General features: G+C 41.5%; 1 protein-coding gene across 1 annotated transcript; it reads right to left on the minus strand.

Moving 5' to 3' along the window:
- Positions 1–3,573: 3,573 nt before the first annotated feature.
- On the minus strand, positions 3,574–16,446 carry klf15 (Kruppel like factor 15). Its single transcript, XM_083919289.1, has 3 exons — positions 16,208–16,446; positions 12,949–14,548; positions 3,574–6,627 (listed from the first exon to the last, which is right to left on the minus strand). The coding sequence occupies exons 2-3, from the start codon at positions 14,454–14,456 to the stop codon at positions 6,459–6,461; spliced, it is 1,677 nt and encodes a 558-aa protein (XP_083775415.1). The 5' UTR covers positions 14,457–14,548; positions 16,208–16,446; the 3' UTR covers positions 3,574–6,458.
- Positions 16,447–16,653: the final 207 nt, after the last annotated feature.

A 16,653-nucleotide genomic window follows, 5' to 3' on the forward strand; every position in this document is an offset into this window, starting at 1 on the left:
TGAACTGAAGTCGTGAGACGGCAATAGCAGTTGGCCGTGATGGTTGCTTTCGGTTTCGTTTAGGGTTAGACATCAAAACCACTTGTTTAGGACGAATAATGTTTTGGGACTTGGCTTAGTATGTCCAGGACATGAACGTCAGGAGGAAAGAAAACGCTGCTTGCCATGAGAACAGCCTATACTAGGACTGCCCCCTTAAAGTCGATTGAGTTGATTCATCTGCCCGCAGCTTACCCTTTATTAGTCAATGTGCACATTAGCCTACATTTTTACATTCTAGCTGGGCGAGCTCTGAAAAGGTGATACATAGATGAATGTATAGTTAGATAGTTTGGCATGAGCACAGAGGGAACTAGCGCATGTAGCATTCATACAATACAATAGATAACCAAAAAGGCAAGATGGAGAGGTAGTGGAATGTCCATGCAGGTCTCTAACCGCGCATTCACACCTAAAGCAATGGAGAGGATAATTTCACCTGGAACGTGAGTGTCGTGTCGCTTGCTCACATTTGTCAAATTTTTGATCATCACTTCAATCGCAGGTAGCAGCCAAGGCGGCTAGCTAACTGAAGCTAACCCCCGGCTCAGCCTGCTCTTCTGTTGTGCTAAATGGACGTTAGGCTAGTGCTAACCAGGGATCTGAATGGTTTTAAAAGGACAGAAATTAGCTCTCAGAGGAAGTGTGTGGCTCTTTAAAGAGCTGTTGTGTTGTAATGAGATCAGGCCATCAGTCATCATCTCCGGTAGATCAGACCTGGACACGCTTTACCCTGCACTGAACGGCTTTCTTCTTCTTCTGTATTTCCAGCAGATTAGATTCCTAAAGGCATGTCGCTGCCATCCAGTTATATCCATTCTATTATAACCATAGGAACAATCTGATTTCCCCCAAGGACTGCAACAATGGCCACTCTGGTCGGAGAACTTCGCTGACGGGTTAGCACAATCTCAACGCTGATTGGCTATTGCAACACAGCGTGATGCAATGTAGCTTGAAAAGTTCAAATTTTTCAACTTCAAGCGACACACGCAATGAGGCGATGGACGCAATGGACGCAATGGACCCGATGGACGCGATGGATGCTTTATCGCCTTATCACATTTCTCTTATCGCCAGAATTGTGTCGCCCGATGCGACAACACGTCATTTAGCTTGTTTTGAATTGCAGCTTGATGCTTTCATCGCCTCCATAGCTTTTGGTGTGAATGCAGGGTTTAGCTGAGAAAATAAGTAACTTGGGTGGCTAGTGGCTGGATTATATATGCAGATTTGGATGGCGTCAGAGCTGATATGCCCATCTCTAATATGCCGATCTCTAATCTGCGCATCTCTAATCTACAATAACATCGCAAGAAGCCGCCATTGTTGTTTTACTTTAGCTGACAAAAGGACCCTGACAAACGCATTATTTGAAGCCTGACACGATTTGTGTGATCTGTGATCCTGTGGAGGAATGGAAGGGAATGTACGTCCTTGGTTACAGCCCAAACAGGAATTGCTTGCAGCGTGCCAATCCATGTTTGCTTAGCCCAAGTATAAACATCTTTAAAATTAGAGCACACAGGTCCGATATAGCCTACAGCTTGAGTAAAGAGGCAAACTTAAACTGCCTGTTTGCATGACAAAACTGTACGAATTAAATACAAATGAAAGAAGCATAATGTAAAACACTGTGACAAAATCTCCAGAAATGCTCTCCAGAAACTCACCTCTGGCTCTGTAAACAAACACTTGTTTATTTATGTATATCTCTTGTAACTATCTGACTTGCTGACCATGTATGTATTGTATTTAAAAGGTAAAACAGTTTCTGCTATCACATGAACTGACTCTGATTAGCCAATATATGTGGGAATTAATGTGGACCCCCTGGAGAATGTGCTATGACATTAAATATGTATAAAATATATATCAAAATGAAAAATATTTTTTCCAAGTTAAATTAAATCAAATAACTTAATGGCCAGGAGACTTTCCGTACTTTTTAGCATACTGTTTTAATAGTCTACTGTGTCAAAATTCATATCAATACATTGTGTTTAGAAGTTACCAGTACGATAGTGAGACTGTAATTTGATTCTGCTGTTGCATGTTCATAAATGCTCAGTATGGCATTGCCAAGCAATCAGTTTTTAAGTCTGCCAAGGTAATTGGTGTCTTGTGATATAAGTACGATGAATTTTTTCGTCCTTCAAAAAATCTTAGACCCACAGACATCAACAGAAAAAGGAGCCTCAATGCTAAACCGAGCAGGGGCGAGCAACCAATAGAGGGTAGTCCAGATCCAGATGTGTTGAATTAAATCCTTCTGTTGCATCCCAGAATGCCTCTGAGACTGCACTGGCTCATAAATCAACATGATCTATATCCAGAACAGACGTTGCACAAACAGACACGGCTTGCTTTTGCTGTTAGATGCTACCTCTTTTTTTAGCCGCTACCTCTGTCTTTTACACAATGACTCAGCATACTGAGGCAAAAAAAACCCATCCAAAGCCATTCATTCACGTGTTGTGAAGACAGAGGAGTAAGTGGTGAGGAGAACACGTCTGGGTGAAGGGAGAGCAGAGAATGGGGGTATAATTTCCATGCAAAGTTGCCATGTGGTACAGATCTTACACTGACATTTTTCACGTTTCCTTATGCAACCTTACGGGAAACAGTATTTTCTCTCTCCCTGAGCTATATGTGGATGGAAAGCACAAGGACAACATATTTAAATTAGTCACTTAACCTTACTTTTATACATGTGGTTTTATTCTGACCTTTAAAATACATGCCAAATATAATCAGGAAAAGGTTTCTGCATGTATAAGTGGGTGGTAGACGAATTAATTTAGAGCCAAGAGCGTGTAATAGCTTAGTTTCTTAAAAGCTCAAAACTGCAATCTTTTTGTGTCATCACAGGTTTGAGTCACACAGCGGCCATTTTTGCATCTATAAAGTGCATCACACGGCACTGTCGACCGTTTGAAGACAGTAGTGTGCATGCCATGACGGCCCAGTCTCATGCAGTCGTGTATGAATTACACAAGAAATGGTTCAGTTTTTTAGCGATGTTGGTGATGACACCATTCGGTCGTACCTTGCTTTCAACTCTAAACCCATCCATGTCAATATTCAGGCTGTTCTCATTCACTGTTTTTACATGTAACTACAAGAAGAAATGCACTGTAGTTGGTGTGTTATCCACATTTTTATGACAGTAGAGTAGTAGTAGAGAGAGAAGAGTAAAGTTAGTCACATCACTTCATCATGTTTGATGGGGTTTGTAATGGAAAATAACAGCAATTTGCTGAATGTCATCTTTTATGTTGGCACAGAATCAACACAAATTTCCTGAAGCGTCTCATTTTTCATTCCAGATTAATCTTGTCCAAACTTGGCCTGCATCAAACATGATCCAGAGCCAACTACAATGAGCAAATTCTATCAATGTGAAGACAAAAAAAACAGAAAGGCAATGTAAAAACAAGAGTTGAGGAATGCTTGATTAACAAAAGCTGAGAATGGCTGTTGGACTTTGGAGCAAAAGTAAAGCAACAACAGAAAAAACATATTGGTTTGGGGATTTTTATTGTAAATGTGTTTTACATAAGAACAAAAGCAAAAATATACTATTTTAAGCAACTCGCTTCTTTGTAACGTATTTACAGAACACACAACATACTCATTTGAAATTTTTAAACATTTCAATTTTTGCACTTGAAAAAGTCAAGAAATGCTAGAGAAATGCATGGGGGGGGGGGGGGGGGGTAATGTATTATAAATTCTGATCCATGGATGGATTATACAGATTTCAGGAGCCTCGTACTAATGTGTCGTGTAAAAACCTGACAAAAAAGTAAGTTACCGCATTTTTATTCACCATATATTTGAATTATCATGTTATGTACTCTTTCTTTACACATTTGTTAAAAATCTTTCACAATCACAGAAATCACAAGAATAGTTCTCCTTTGAGATGCATATACAGTATTTACATACATTCATGGGCTCACATACGACACCCATTCAGAAAAAAAGTGTTTCTTCTGATTGTATGGAAGGAATGTCTGACATCGATAATACAATTCTTCCATACAGTGTCTGATTCAGCTGCTGTGTACCAAACACTTTGTCAATCATTGTAGGTTTCAGCAAAAAGAACACTTCCAAAAAACAGCTCAATTCCAGTTACAACTTTAACATTGCTTTCAAATTTCAAATGATTTCAATACTGAACGTTTTCAACTGATCCTCGACCGTATGGCACAGGAATCCGTGTCCGAACTCCGTGCGGCAGGCATTTTGCATCCCTCACGTGACACATTTGGTTTAATTCAACTGAGATGCAGAATGACGCACACTAAAGCGATCTATAGTGATATGATAGAAAAGCAAAACAGTCACTGTTCCCTTACAGTACAAGACAAAGGCATTTCATGGTGAGATATCTGATATGTTCAAGACCAGAGACAGAAAATAGTTGTTTTTTTAAAAAAATGCTTTTCAATTTTTCTATTTACCTTTGACGAAAATGCTGTAACAACTTAATGAAAGGATTTATACGTCCCTGTGATTTGTACTGCACAATTCCAGTCTCAACGGGCAAAAATGACAAAAAACATCCAGTTAAATCATTTCATCAATTTTCATTTTATGATAAAAAACTTGATTTGTCAATAAAATAGGCTTCAATGGGAAATAATGACGCCTCTTTAAAAGAGGTACTAGATATTCCTTATGTTAAAGCGAGTTTACATAGCTTTTAAAAGAAGTTACGCTGTAGATCATTCATCCTTTAGCAAAAGAAAAGATGAATTTTAAAGCAATACGGTACCTACCACCTACGGTAATTCAATTCACTCAGGTGTTTGGCTGCTATGACCTTGCCAATGGCTCAAGTTAGCTAACACTGTCTCTTCCCTACTTGTGCTATTATTATGATACATTTGCATGCACTATTATTCTGTAATTGCCATTTGTGGAAACAGGGACCGCTTTTAAATGTTACATAGGCTCGGATTAATGTATTTATTTCGATAGTCGGGGGTACATTATTTTCTATTTGATGTTGTAACGGCTCATAATTCCAGTCTCAAAGATGGTCAAAAGGTGCAAAAACAAAAAAAAATCCACTTTTATTTGATAAGCAAGTAATTTAATTCATAGTCTTGAAATTAATCTGAGGACAGAAGACGGTAAAAGAAACTTGACTTGCAGCAGCAGATGAGGCAAGAGATTTGATATGTTCAAGAGTAGTGTGAATCACAATCCAGTTTTTCCTCGAAGATCCCTCTCCTCGACATAAAGTGAAAGAAGTGACACGAAGTAATGAATGATATGTCATCGCAAAACCAGAGAGCAAATAGGTGATATATATGGTGAAGATAGAACAACAGACATGCTTCCGTAAATACTTGTTTTAGACCTTGGATTGAAATATTTCACAGATAATCATTGAATGTAGCTGCACCTCAGTTGGTTTGGATCCATGAGAGCAAAGAGCATTAAAAAAAATTCTGTTAAACAGTCTTTTGACCACATGAGACAAAAAAATGTGTTACAGAACAGCAAGTCAAGTCAAATCACAACAGAGCTACACAAAATACTTAGTGTGGGCAGACAACCAGAAATTTCATGTTTGCCAGTGCAAATTACATAGTGACATGATCTTTGTTGGTGAGCAGTAAGTCCACACGAACATGAGCATTGTTCTTGTTCGAAGGTTACTACAGTGTTCTTTTTTTTTCCTGCAACGAGACTCAAAGGCAGCAAAGACACTTATTCAAAGCTACAGGAATGTTGATGCATCATTTACTCTGCCTTCTATCGAGGAAGAATTAAACCAAGGCCCCAACAGTTCCCAATGTCCAGTAAGCTTTTCTTGTGGGGCAACAAATTAACTTCAAGCCATTAAGCGATTAGTTTTCGCCATTACTTTAAAACATTTTGCTCCAGGAAGGTAAAAAAGAAAAACAAACAACAGGGTTTCAAATAGTATCCGACCCCTTAGTGATGCATTTATATTCATATAAGGCCTTTGACTCCAGCAATAACAATCACACACTCCTCAAAGTGTAAAAATACTCTAAGTAGCAAATATTTCTTCAAATTAGATCAGCTAAAAGATTTGAGTGAGACAAAAAAGTTGTAATATACAAGAAGCTTATTCCACCTGTGAGGGTGTTCTGTCAAGTAACAGTTTTCTGTTTTAGTTTAATTTTTTACAATCTTTTCCTCGCCACCCAATAAATTATAACAGTACCATGAATGTACGTCATGCGTACACATTTGAACATAGACACACACGAGCCCAAGAGTCCCGTACGGACTCCTTTTAAAGGTGTTTGGACTTTCACCCCCTCTCCTCTGTCTTTCGTCACACACAAATACACACACACACATACACGGGCAAAGCCCCCTCCCCCCTCTTCTCTTAGCGTCAGTCTGTCAGAGTGGGGTCAGGAGAGTCAGTTTGCAGAGCGCCCTGTCCTGCTGCTTCGTGGAAAGCGGTGGACTTTGAGGTGTTTAGACAGGTGATCACTGCGGGCAAACTTTTTTTCGCAGACGATGCACTGGTATGGTTTCACTCCTGAATGTGAGCGGCGGTGTCGGGATAGCTCGTCCGATCGGGAGAACCTGCCGGAAAGAAACCAAGGATGATTTAAAAAATGTATAATAGATTTCGGAACATTTAGCATTTCTTTAATAATTATTCTCCATTCGTAACTTCAATTGTTTGAATGTTATTCCCTAATCACAGTTGTCAGTCAACACTCACAAAACACTTTTATTTGACTGTTTCTGTGTCATTTTGAAATGCTCCCACTTCTGTGCATAAGTCAACGCGTTTGTCAGAGACTGCTTAGTGCAGTCATGCTTCAATCGGCCAAATAGCAAAAAAGGCCATGTCAAGCTGCTATATGAGGGTGGTCTGAGGGTTGTGATGCTATACTGTCCATGTGTATTGCCGTGTGTCTTCTCTGTGAAGTTAAAGAGTCATCCCATATTTAGCTCAACACATGAGTACTTCCAATCCAAGCCCAGTCTCTATTCCTGGCCTGCTCTGCTCTGGTATCCATGGGCTCTGACCAGCTTGAATATCATGATGTGAAGGGTTAAGTGGATGATAGAGTAGTGCCTGTTGTACATGTGTGTGTTTGTGTGTATCTGTATATATTAGTAAAGCTGTTAAGATCAGATTAATCCGTAACACAGATTTATTTCCCTTTGCATTACCAGTAGCAGCAGTACCGGCAAGCTAAAGGCATGAAAGCGATAATTCACAGAGATATAAAGATGTCACTCACAGTTATTTCAAACCATTTCCACTATAGACATGTATTACACAACCGGTCTATTCATCATTTTAATAGCGCAATAAAATGATAGTAACTGACAGAGCTTATAAAGCTTTACTGTGGAATCTATCAAGCTAAGAACCTCATATCAAACATTCAGACCTGAGTATTTATTTGGTTGATTATTTGATATTGAGGAATTTTTAACTGGCATCCAACATTGACTTGGCCTGTCGCCAAGAATATCGTCTTTATTGTCTGTTACACTTAAACTTTATAGTTGCTAGCCCTGTATCTATTTGCCCTTTTACACCTTCAGGTGATGTTATTCTCCCAGGAAATAATAATTCTACAGAGTGTACAGCCATGCTAGCTGCCTTGAGAGACTGTAATTAGACCTTAGACACAGCAGTGCTTTGAGGGAAATGCTAATGTCAGCATGCTAACATGCTAAGAATGACAATGCTAACATGCAGATGCTGAGCAGGTGTATTTACCATCTACACCATCTTAGTTTTGCATGTTGCCAACAAGTGCTTATTAGAACTAAACACAATGTACAGCCGTTGCTGTATTTGCTCATAAAATACAATTTATAAAAGGGGCTGATTACAACCTGATAGCAGAAGAGGAAAAGTTAGGAAAAGTGGCAATAGATAGCTTTTGTCGCTTGAACTCATCATTATGAAGAAATTGTTGTTTGCACAATAAAATGTCTACAGAATTAGGACACTACCAGCGCTTAAACAGGTTACCTAAAAGCCTTGCTTTCAATGTAATTCTGTCTGCCACCAGGTACCAGATCTTGCGGAAAAGGATGCCTCACTATACGGCACAAAGACAGAGGAAAGCGCTCGAGTTGTGCCTGTACTTATAAAGGTAATACAAAATGAACATGGAGGCTTTGTTGTTGAACCATTCAGTCTATATGTTGACAAAGACGGCAAACTCTTTATTGCCTTCCACACAGTCAACAGCAGCATAGCTTTACTAACTTAACTTTTCCATAGTACCTTTCATAATAAAAGCCCTAGACATACAGCCTAACATTACAGTCAACAGTCAACTCAACGAAATAGCTAACAACTCAACAAAATAGCTATAAGTAAGTATCATCAAGTAGCTTGAATGGTTGATGGTGGGACAACTGCAGCATCTGTGTAAAAGAAAACAAAAGAAAAGAGCCCTGCTGATGGAAGAGGAGGGAGAGCTATAAAAAAACAATTTTTCTACGAAGCTAGAAACCTGCCTACTCATTAATACCACTAGGTGTTTTATTCTGCCTTTATCATATCACTGAGGATTGTTTCTTGCTTTGGACAGTTAGCCAGGCTGCTAGCAGTAGCCCTGTTGCTAAAAATGTCACAAGGACATCACTGATCAATCCTGTCAGGCTAACTTGATACTTGTTCCTTTGAAAATCAACAGAAAGAAAATATGTCATCACCATCTGTGATGCGCGGTTTGCATTGAAACAAATGCGTAAAGCGTTCGATATCCAGTTGCCTTTGTGACAGCGGCACCAACACTCGCTTCTTTATTTTAATTTGTCCTGAAAGGAATATGAATGTTGTACCAAATTTCATAGCAATCTATCCAATTTGTTTTTTTTTTTCAAAAAGGTCAGGGGATCACCAAAGTCGGTATGATTGATCCTCTGGAAACTTTGAACGTCTGTACAAAATTGAATAGTTGTTGAGACATTTTGACTGACATTGACATCCCTAGAGCCATGTCATGCATGTAGTGTAGAAATACATTACTTCTATTGACACTGATGCTGTACACTAATATAGAACCGAGGAAAACATGAATCATTGTTTACAAATGCCCTGTAGCTGCACATTTATGATGGCTGAAAACACAACGCTGATAGTGTTTAAGTTAAACAAAAGCATATGCAAGCGTTTACTTCAAGTGATCCTTTTTACACAGTCATTAGATCCATTCTAAGTATGAATATAAACTGATCAGTGCCGCTTTGGCAAACAAAAACTTTCTGGAACAAGTGATAAAAGCCTCCAGGCAAAATAACTTTGTGTTGACTCATCTGTCGTATGAGAGTTTTTTTAGGGATGTCAAAGGGATCAACAGAATTTCTTTATCTACACCAAGAGGCATGCTATGAAGATACAAATCTGAAACCACATCAGTCTCTTTATGTTCTGTACTTTGTGACTATAGTTGTTCTTTATGGCAATCTGTGTGTGACGCACATGCACATATTGCACCCTAAAGCTGGACTATATCAGCTTCAAGCTGGGGCATGATAGAAACCATGTACAGCTATTCTATGGACTCAAACTGGGCCTGAGCCCAACTATAACATAATGCCCAGGGGGGGATCTTTCAACAGAACATGCATTTAGGTCTTATGCAAATAGACAGCCTGATTATTCTTCAAATGCATGTCTCTTTTTTTGTGGGGAAGATTGATCACAAGCCAGTGTGCCCTCATAGCCTCACCACCTGTCTCTCCCAAACGCATGCGTTCTCTTGCTATAACTCTTCCTCTACTTATTTATTTATTCCTCACCCTTCTACTTTTTAGATTTCTCAGCTCCTTACGTTCAAGGGGTGGTTGTCAAGGTCACTGAGTTCATAACTCCAGTGGTAGAGGGTACTTCTGTTGATCACTTCAGTGTGTTTTTCCCTTGTACCATAAGCCGTTGGGGCGGCTCTGCAGGGCTGCAGCACAACACATAGTATACATATTAGTCTGGGCGTTGTGGGAAACACTTTTGCAGGCTTTGTTCTGGCTTGTTCATAAACTCTGCTCTGCAGCCAACAGAGTAAAGTGAAGACAGCCGTGAAAGGCGGAGCTGTCGGGTTGGTTACACACCTGGAAGATTACAGTAACAGAGATATTGGCATGCACACATACTGTACTGAGCTTTATCCGTCTCTTTTGGTTGGGTTTATCCTGTCAACTCCAAGCCCTTTATGTCTCCTGTCCTGTGTTTATGAGCGGCTCTATTTCAACTGTATAAGTTGAAAGGGAAATCACATTAATGCATGACCGCACTAATCAATAACAGAAGTTTGCCTCCTAAATGCAAAGCTCTATACAAGCAACCATAAAACCCCTTTTGACTGGTTTTACAAAATGGATTTCTTTAGCAGGAAATCCTTTTTAGCTCCACAGACGCTGTTTTCTGGACGACCCCAATCTTGCTGTTTCACCATCCATAACAGATCATCACTGACTGACAGTAAGGTAGGTACTCACTCCACACATGGCATTTGAGCTCTCAGTGTCCACATCTAATGCTAAATCAACCCATGACAGCTCAGTCACCTCTCAACAACATTGTTTTGTTGGAAGGATGAATGCATCAGCTGACAAGGACAACACGCCAGTGCCCTGATGACAGCTGCCGGGTACACACACGTCACAGTGTTATTACAGCAAACTGCTTGGGTTTGAGCCCAGCCGACCAACGCAAAGCTCACATGAGAGTCTCCATGCAGGTCTGGGATGCATGCTCCTGTGTGTGTTGCCTGCATGTGTTACTTTTAAGTGTTTACATCTGACTATCCCTGTTCATCCAGATCTGGACATTAGTATTACCATAAAATACAGCCAGAGAGAAAGTGAAAAGGAAACATTTTGGCAAAGGAAGAAATGTAACTTTCACTGAGTTATATGAAGTAGTCCAGCCAATGACATAACACTCGTCTTGACTTCAGAGGGCCAAACACATGCATCTATTCTGAGGTTGCAGAGGGTAAAAGGTGCCTGACTCAGCCCAACCCCCCCAACCCCCATTTCCTGGCCCAGAGGGTAAGGAACGACGAAAGGGCAACTGTATAATAGAATATACTGCTGCTGTCATGTAAACACTGCATAGGTTTAGTTAGGGGAGGACTGGGAGTATTAGGTCCTGACTAATGTTGTGTCATATGTTATGTGTATAATAAAAGTATATACGTTATACCATGTTGTATTTAATATTTCATACATGTACTTCTTGTGTTTGAAGTGGCCCGGTTTATTTGACTTTCAAGATGAAAAAAAAACAAATTAAAGGAATAGTTCTACATTTTGCAATTTTTTCCTTCATTCTTTGCTTTATTGCAGAGAGTTAGATGAGAAGATGGATACTACTCTAAAGTCTGTTGCTATGTACTACTGAACCAGGAATCATTAGTTTAACTTAGCATAAAGGATGCAAACAAAACCATGACTAAACTAATTCCTCAAAATGTTGAACTATTCCTTTAAATGCACCGTGGCCATGAGCAGCTTCACACCATTACACATGCTTCCACAGGAAAAACGTGTATTCTACAAAAACATTTAGCACATATTTTCTTTATGGAATGAGCCAAAAAAACATGTTTGCCTCAAGCCAGCTTTACACAATGCATAAAGGTTTAACGACACATTTTGTCCAGAATAACTTCAAATTACGTGACATGCTTACAAATACTTGGACGTAAGCCCAGACATGGGCACATGCATCTGGAGGGTTTAAAGTGGCTGTAGGCGCAGGGCAGGACAGTGTGGTGTTGCAGGCAGACTGATAAAGTGTCTGCTGACTGTCCAAAGTTATCTGATGCACTCTCTCTTATAGACACCAGCACATTTGCATTACTCTTTTTACCTAAAGCTAATATACATGCTAACCCTCACCCTTGAACTCAAACCCTTACTATGATTTAACCTTGACCACAATGCTTGCCCTAACTTAACCCTGCCTTCGTCCATGTCTGGAAAACATGCACACAAACAGTGCCACACACAAGACTCTCTATGTGCACTCTTGGGCAATACCTCGATGTATAAAGGTGGAATTCAAGTGGGAATTAGTACTTTGTATACAAGTGTTTAACTCAGGATTTTACATGGAAAGCAGATTTTGACAGTTTGAAGCCAAGGAGTCTTAAAACATGTATTGTGGATTGAATGCTATGTGAAAAGAGGACATGCTTGAAGTGAAAACTTTGAACTTGATTCTGCAATGATCGTGTATATCTCTGCTGCACGAATGTACGTATGTGAGAGTGTGCAGACAGTAAGCAAACAAGTGGAATAGCTAGCAGGGGGCAAAGTCTGCATGCACAAAACTTCAAAAGGTGTTCTATCTAATCTACAACTTGAACCATGGTACAAAAACACACAGATAGTGGGGGAACAGCCACTTTGTAGCATAGAACCAATTGTAACCATCTTGAATAGACTTGAATGTAGTCTGTCTCTCTGTCTCTCTGTCCTGAGACTTTTGATCCCTCTCATTGAATATTAAACACATATTTATGTGTTGACATCATATACAAATATTTGTAAAAATGTAAAGAAAGTGGATTATGATGTATTTTCATAAAGAGCATCACAGTATCTTCTAACACATTGGAAACGTCAATTATCAACAGCTCCAAGGGTCTATATAGTCCACAGCGGAAGTTGGTTACTGTAATCTCTCTAGTGTAGATAAACAGAACACTTCACACTTCAAGTGCATCAAATCTATTTAGCTTCACTTTCTGGGTATCTACCATTGATGTGTTATAAGTTGTAATGTCTGGAGGTAGAAAGAGTGTTCTAACATAGTTCAAGTCTGTCTTTATCTGTCCAGTCAATGGCTGCTCTCATCAACTAATTCATAATTTCAATCATGTGATTTCATTAAAAGAAAAGACACTTGGTTCTGCTTACCTCCATCCACAGCCGGGCCACGTGCAGGCAAAGGGCTTCTCCCCTGTGTGTCTCCTTAGATGAGCTTTAAGGTGGCTGCTCTTGGTATACATCTTATTACAGCCGGGAAAAGAGCACTTGTGCATTTTAATGAGGTCTGCTACTGCACTCTTCTGGTACCTCTGACCTCCAACGAGGACCCCTGCGGATGAGCCACCGCCTAACCCCCCTTCCCCAAGCCCAATGGGTTTTGCGGCAATGGGCACTGGTGCGATCCGGACAAATTTGGGTGAAACAACGCTTCCGTTTTTACTTGAGCTACCAATGTTTGTCGGGGAAAGCAGCTGAGGCACCAAGGCAAAGGTCTGCCCCTGGATATTGACCAGGAGTTGGGCAATTTTGATGTCCGACGGGGCCTGCGTTGGCTGGGATTGGGATTTCGGGGATTGCTGGGTGACAGCATCTGCTATGGCACTAGGATTGGGTTCTTGTTTGATCTGTATGGGCTGGATTTGTAGGATGACAGGCACATTGGAGGCACTGGTACCTTCAGATGAGTCTGGAGGTGAACCACAATCCTCCTGTTTGATCCCATTACCACTAGCAGAACTAGAACTAGTTATACAACTAACATCAACTGCTGATGGTGAACTCTCCATGTCAGATGCACATGGTGCATGTTTGGTCTCTGTGTAAGAGGAGAGTGGAGAATGAGCCACGGGCACAGTCTGATCTGAGTTATGTGGCACTGATACGACTTCTCCTTCTAATGTCCTCGAAATGTTTGCCTCTGCATCTTCTGACATTGGTGACATCGCCTCATCGCTCCCCTCTTCTTCTTTCTCCATTGCCACTGCCATGTTCTCCTCGAGAAACTCCTCAATCTCCTCCAGGGTGGGCTGAAAGAGCAGCGCTGCAGGATCCTGCAGCTCATCCAGGAAGACAGGAAACTCGTAAGAGTCCTCTTTTGCTTGCTGATGGAAGAGAGTCAGCCGCTGCTCCCTCTTGGACTCCCAGGCCAGGCCCATGGGTAAAAGCGGGGCAGATGAGGAGGAAGAAGAGGGTGGGGAGGATAGAGATAGAGAGGCAGATAGAGAAGAAGAGTGAGAGCTGCTGCCATTAGAGCTGGATGAAGTGGTGAGGGAGGTCTGTGAGAGGAGGAGGTCCAGCAGGCTGTCTTGACTCTCCCCCCCTGAGGAGCTACAGCTCCCACTGCTTCTGCTGCTTCTGCTCTCATAGCTGGAGCTGAGAACGTGCTGCAACGTCGGCGATGATGACTCTGGGCTGGAACAAAAGGAGGAACGAGGGCTGGAGGAGTCACTGAGGTCGTCCTCAGAGAGGCGAGGGGAGGAAGAGAGCGTCACCCCTTGGTAGGGGTGGTTGTGGTGATCGTAGATGCATGCGTCTGTCACCATCATGCCCGGCAACGTGCCACCATTGGTGTGATGACAGAGGCAGTTGTAGTCAGACCCCGTAGAGCCGGTATAACACAGGAAGGTTTCCTCACCAAGCGGCAAGTGATCCACCATTCCTGGGCGGATGGATGGCAGCTTGCGTCTGCTCTGAGGATCAATCTGTTCTGCTGGAGATCGGCCGAATGTTGATGAGAAATGTCTTTTTCCTGCAGAAGACAAATGAGTGTGTTCATCAGATTTGGCAATGAAAGTCTTTGAAATTGACTGCATACCAGCCAAAATGACATTGTTATATCAAAGAAGATATAAGCCACCTACTCTGGCGTTAAATTAGTTTGATTTTAGTTACATTTTAATTAAACCTAACTTTACAGTTAACAGGTTTTTACACTGGAGGGATGATAATTCCCAACAAAACCAGCGTGACAATACAGCAACACTTAGTCAGGTCAGTCGAGGGGGGTTAATGTTTTACAAGACCGTCCCTAAAGTTTGTACAAAATAAGTAAACTAGGAGAGAGAGTGAAATGCATTGTTATGACTTGGTCCCTAGGTACTACCTGCTGCAGGGTTCAAGAGGTCTGCTGGGACTTCAAAAGGACCATGTGTGAAGGAAGTGGGATTTGCAGGTGTGTGTGTGCGTGTGTGTGTGTGTGTGTGTCAACGCTGCAGCTGCTGTTTCAAACTTCAAGCTGACCATGTGGAATCAGGGGTTCCCATTTCTCACCACTCCTAACATTAAAGCCACATGGTTCTGCTGTCATTTAATGGTGTGTTTCTATTTATCTCCCTCTAGTGGTCCTCAGCTTGATAGAGAAAAAAAAACTTTTGCTCAACTACTTTGGAGACATACATAGATTTGCTCTCAGAAGCTCACCTAAACACATCCTGCAGACTGCTGAGGCACAGTCACAACAGGAAGATAAAGGAAGTGGTTAATGGTTATATTTCATCACAGTCACACAATCTGAGATGAGCTGATTTGAAGGGGAGTGAAGGATTAAGTGTCTATTTTTAACCAACAAACAGCCCACAAACAATGCTCTGCATTTACATTTACATGGATTAAAAATGCCAAACATTATGAAATTGATTTAGATGCAATGAGTGGATTACGATGATTCCAACATGACATGATGAAATCCATTTTAAAACCTTGAAGGTTACGTGTGTATTGCATGAACAAAAACAACAACAACAACAACAACAAAAAAGCTAAGTACAAAATGAGTGTGCGCCCTCTTCTGTAAAGCCAAAAAGCTGCCTTTCCAAAGTGAAGCCCGGAGACCTCCAGAGGTCCTCCCAGAAACTTCAGCCTCTGGGTAAATGACTAGATTCATTTAATTATCATCGCTGTTATTACTTCATTGGCTCTGAGTTCTCTGCTCTAATGAAGTCTCGCTGTTATTAGTGATCTCACGCCAACATTCGCCAGAGCTATGGTTGATTGTGATACAATCATATGACATCGGGGGGGCTGGGAAATACATTTAGGAAGAGAGTTTGGCAACACCTTGGCCAAGTCTTGAGTCACTTGCCCTATGGTAACCCTGCCGCCGTGAAACATCAGACGCTTTGACAGCATGATGCGCTTTTGGTCTTCACCACGCTGCATGGAAAATCAGTCGCGGAGGATTACTCGGGATCTATGACATGTTTAACACCGTGACAACCAGTCAAATCAGAAAAAGTCCCGATACACGCGATCGATATTGCGAAGGCAGCAGAAAAACACATCAAGCACAGTGTCGCTACAAGCGCGTATGTGTAACGTATACCCAATGCATCTCCATTCACTCAGCAGGGCCATGCTTAGAGCTGCGCAAACACCTTTAAATCACACCAGCGACCCTATTTAGACTCACTTGTACATGTGAGGAATCCAAAAATCCGCTCCTCTGCGACGTGCGCTCTTCTCTTGAAAGTAGCTGTCAGTGCGTAATAGTGCGTAATGGCAATGTAAGTCCACGACACGGTCTGTGCATTGCTCGCTCTCTCTCCCTCTCTCTCTCTCTCTCTCTCTCCCTCTCTCTCACACACACACACGCACGCCCACACACTATCACTCTCTCTCTCTCTCTCTCTCTCTCGCTCGCTCGCTCTCTCTCTCTCTCTCTCTCTCGCTCTCTCTCTCTCTCTCTCTCTCCAGAGGGCTGGTAGTTCGTTTAACCGTCACATGATCGGAGCTGGGTATGTTATAGCAGTAAAATTAGGGGGTCGGCTCATGAAGGCTCGCCTGCTCGGCGCGCCGCAATTGGCTCCCGGCAAAGGGAGGCCGGCCTTCGGGTCTGGCGTCAATGGAGAGAAATAG

This window comes from Echiichthys vipera, assembly GCF_963691815.1.
Source record: "Echiichthys vipera genome assembly, chromosome: 9".
In the NCBI taxonomy this organism is placed as follows: Eukaryota; Metazoa; Chordata; class Actinopteri; order Perciformes; family Trachinidae; genus Echiichthys; species Echiichthys vipera.

Bases quoted from the DNA above. Each gene is read 5' to 3' on its own strand.
- klf15 (XM_083919289.1), bottom strand. From the start codon at position 14,456: ATGGTGGATCACTTGCCGCTTGGTGAGGAAACCTTCCTGTGTTATACC. The intron at 6,628-12,948 runs GTAAGCAGAACC...TCTTTCCGGCAG, and splicing joins TGGCCCGGCTGTGGATGGAG to GTTCTCCCGATCGGACGAGC.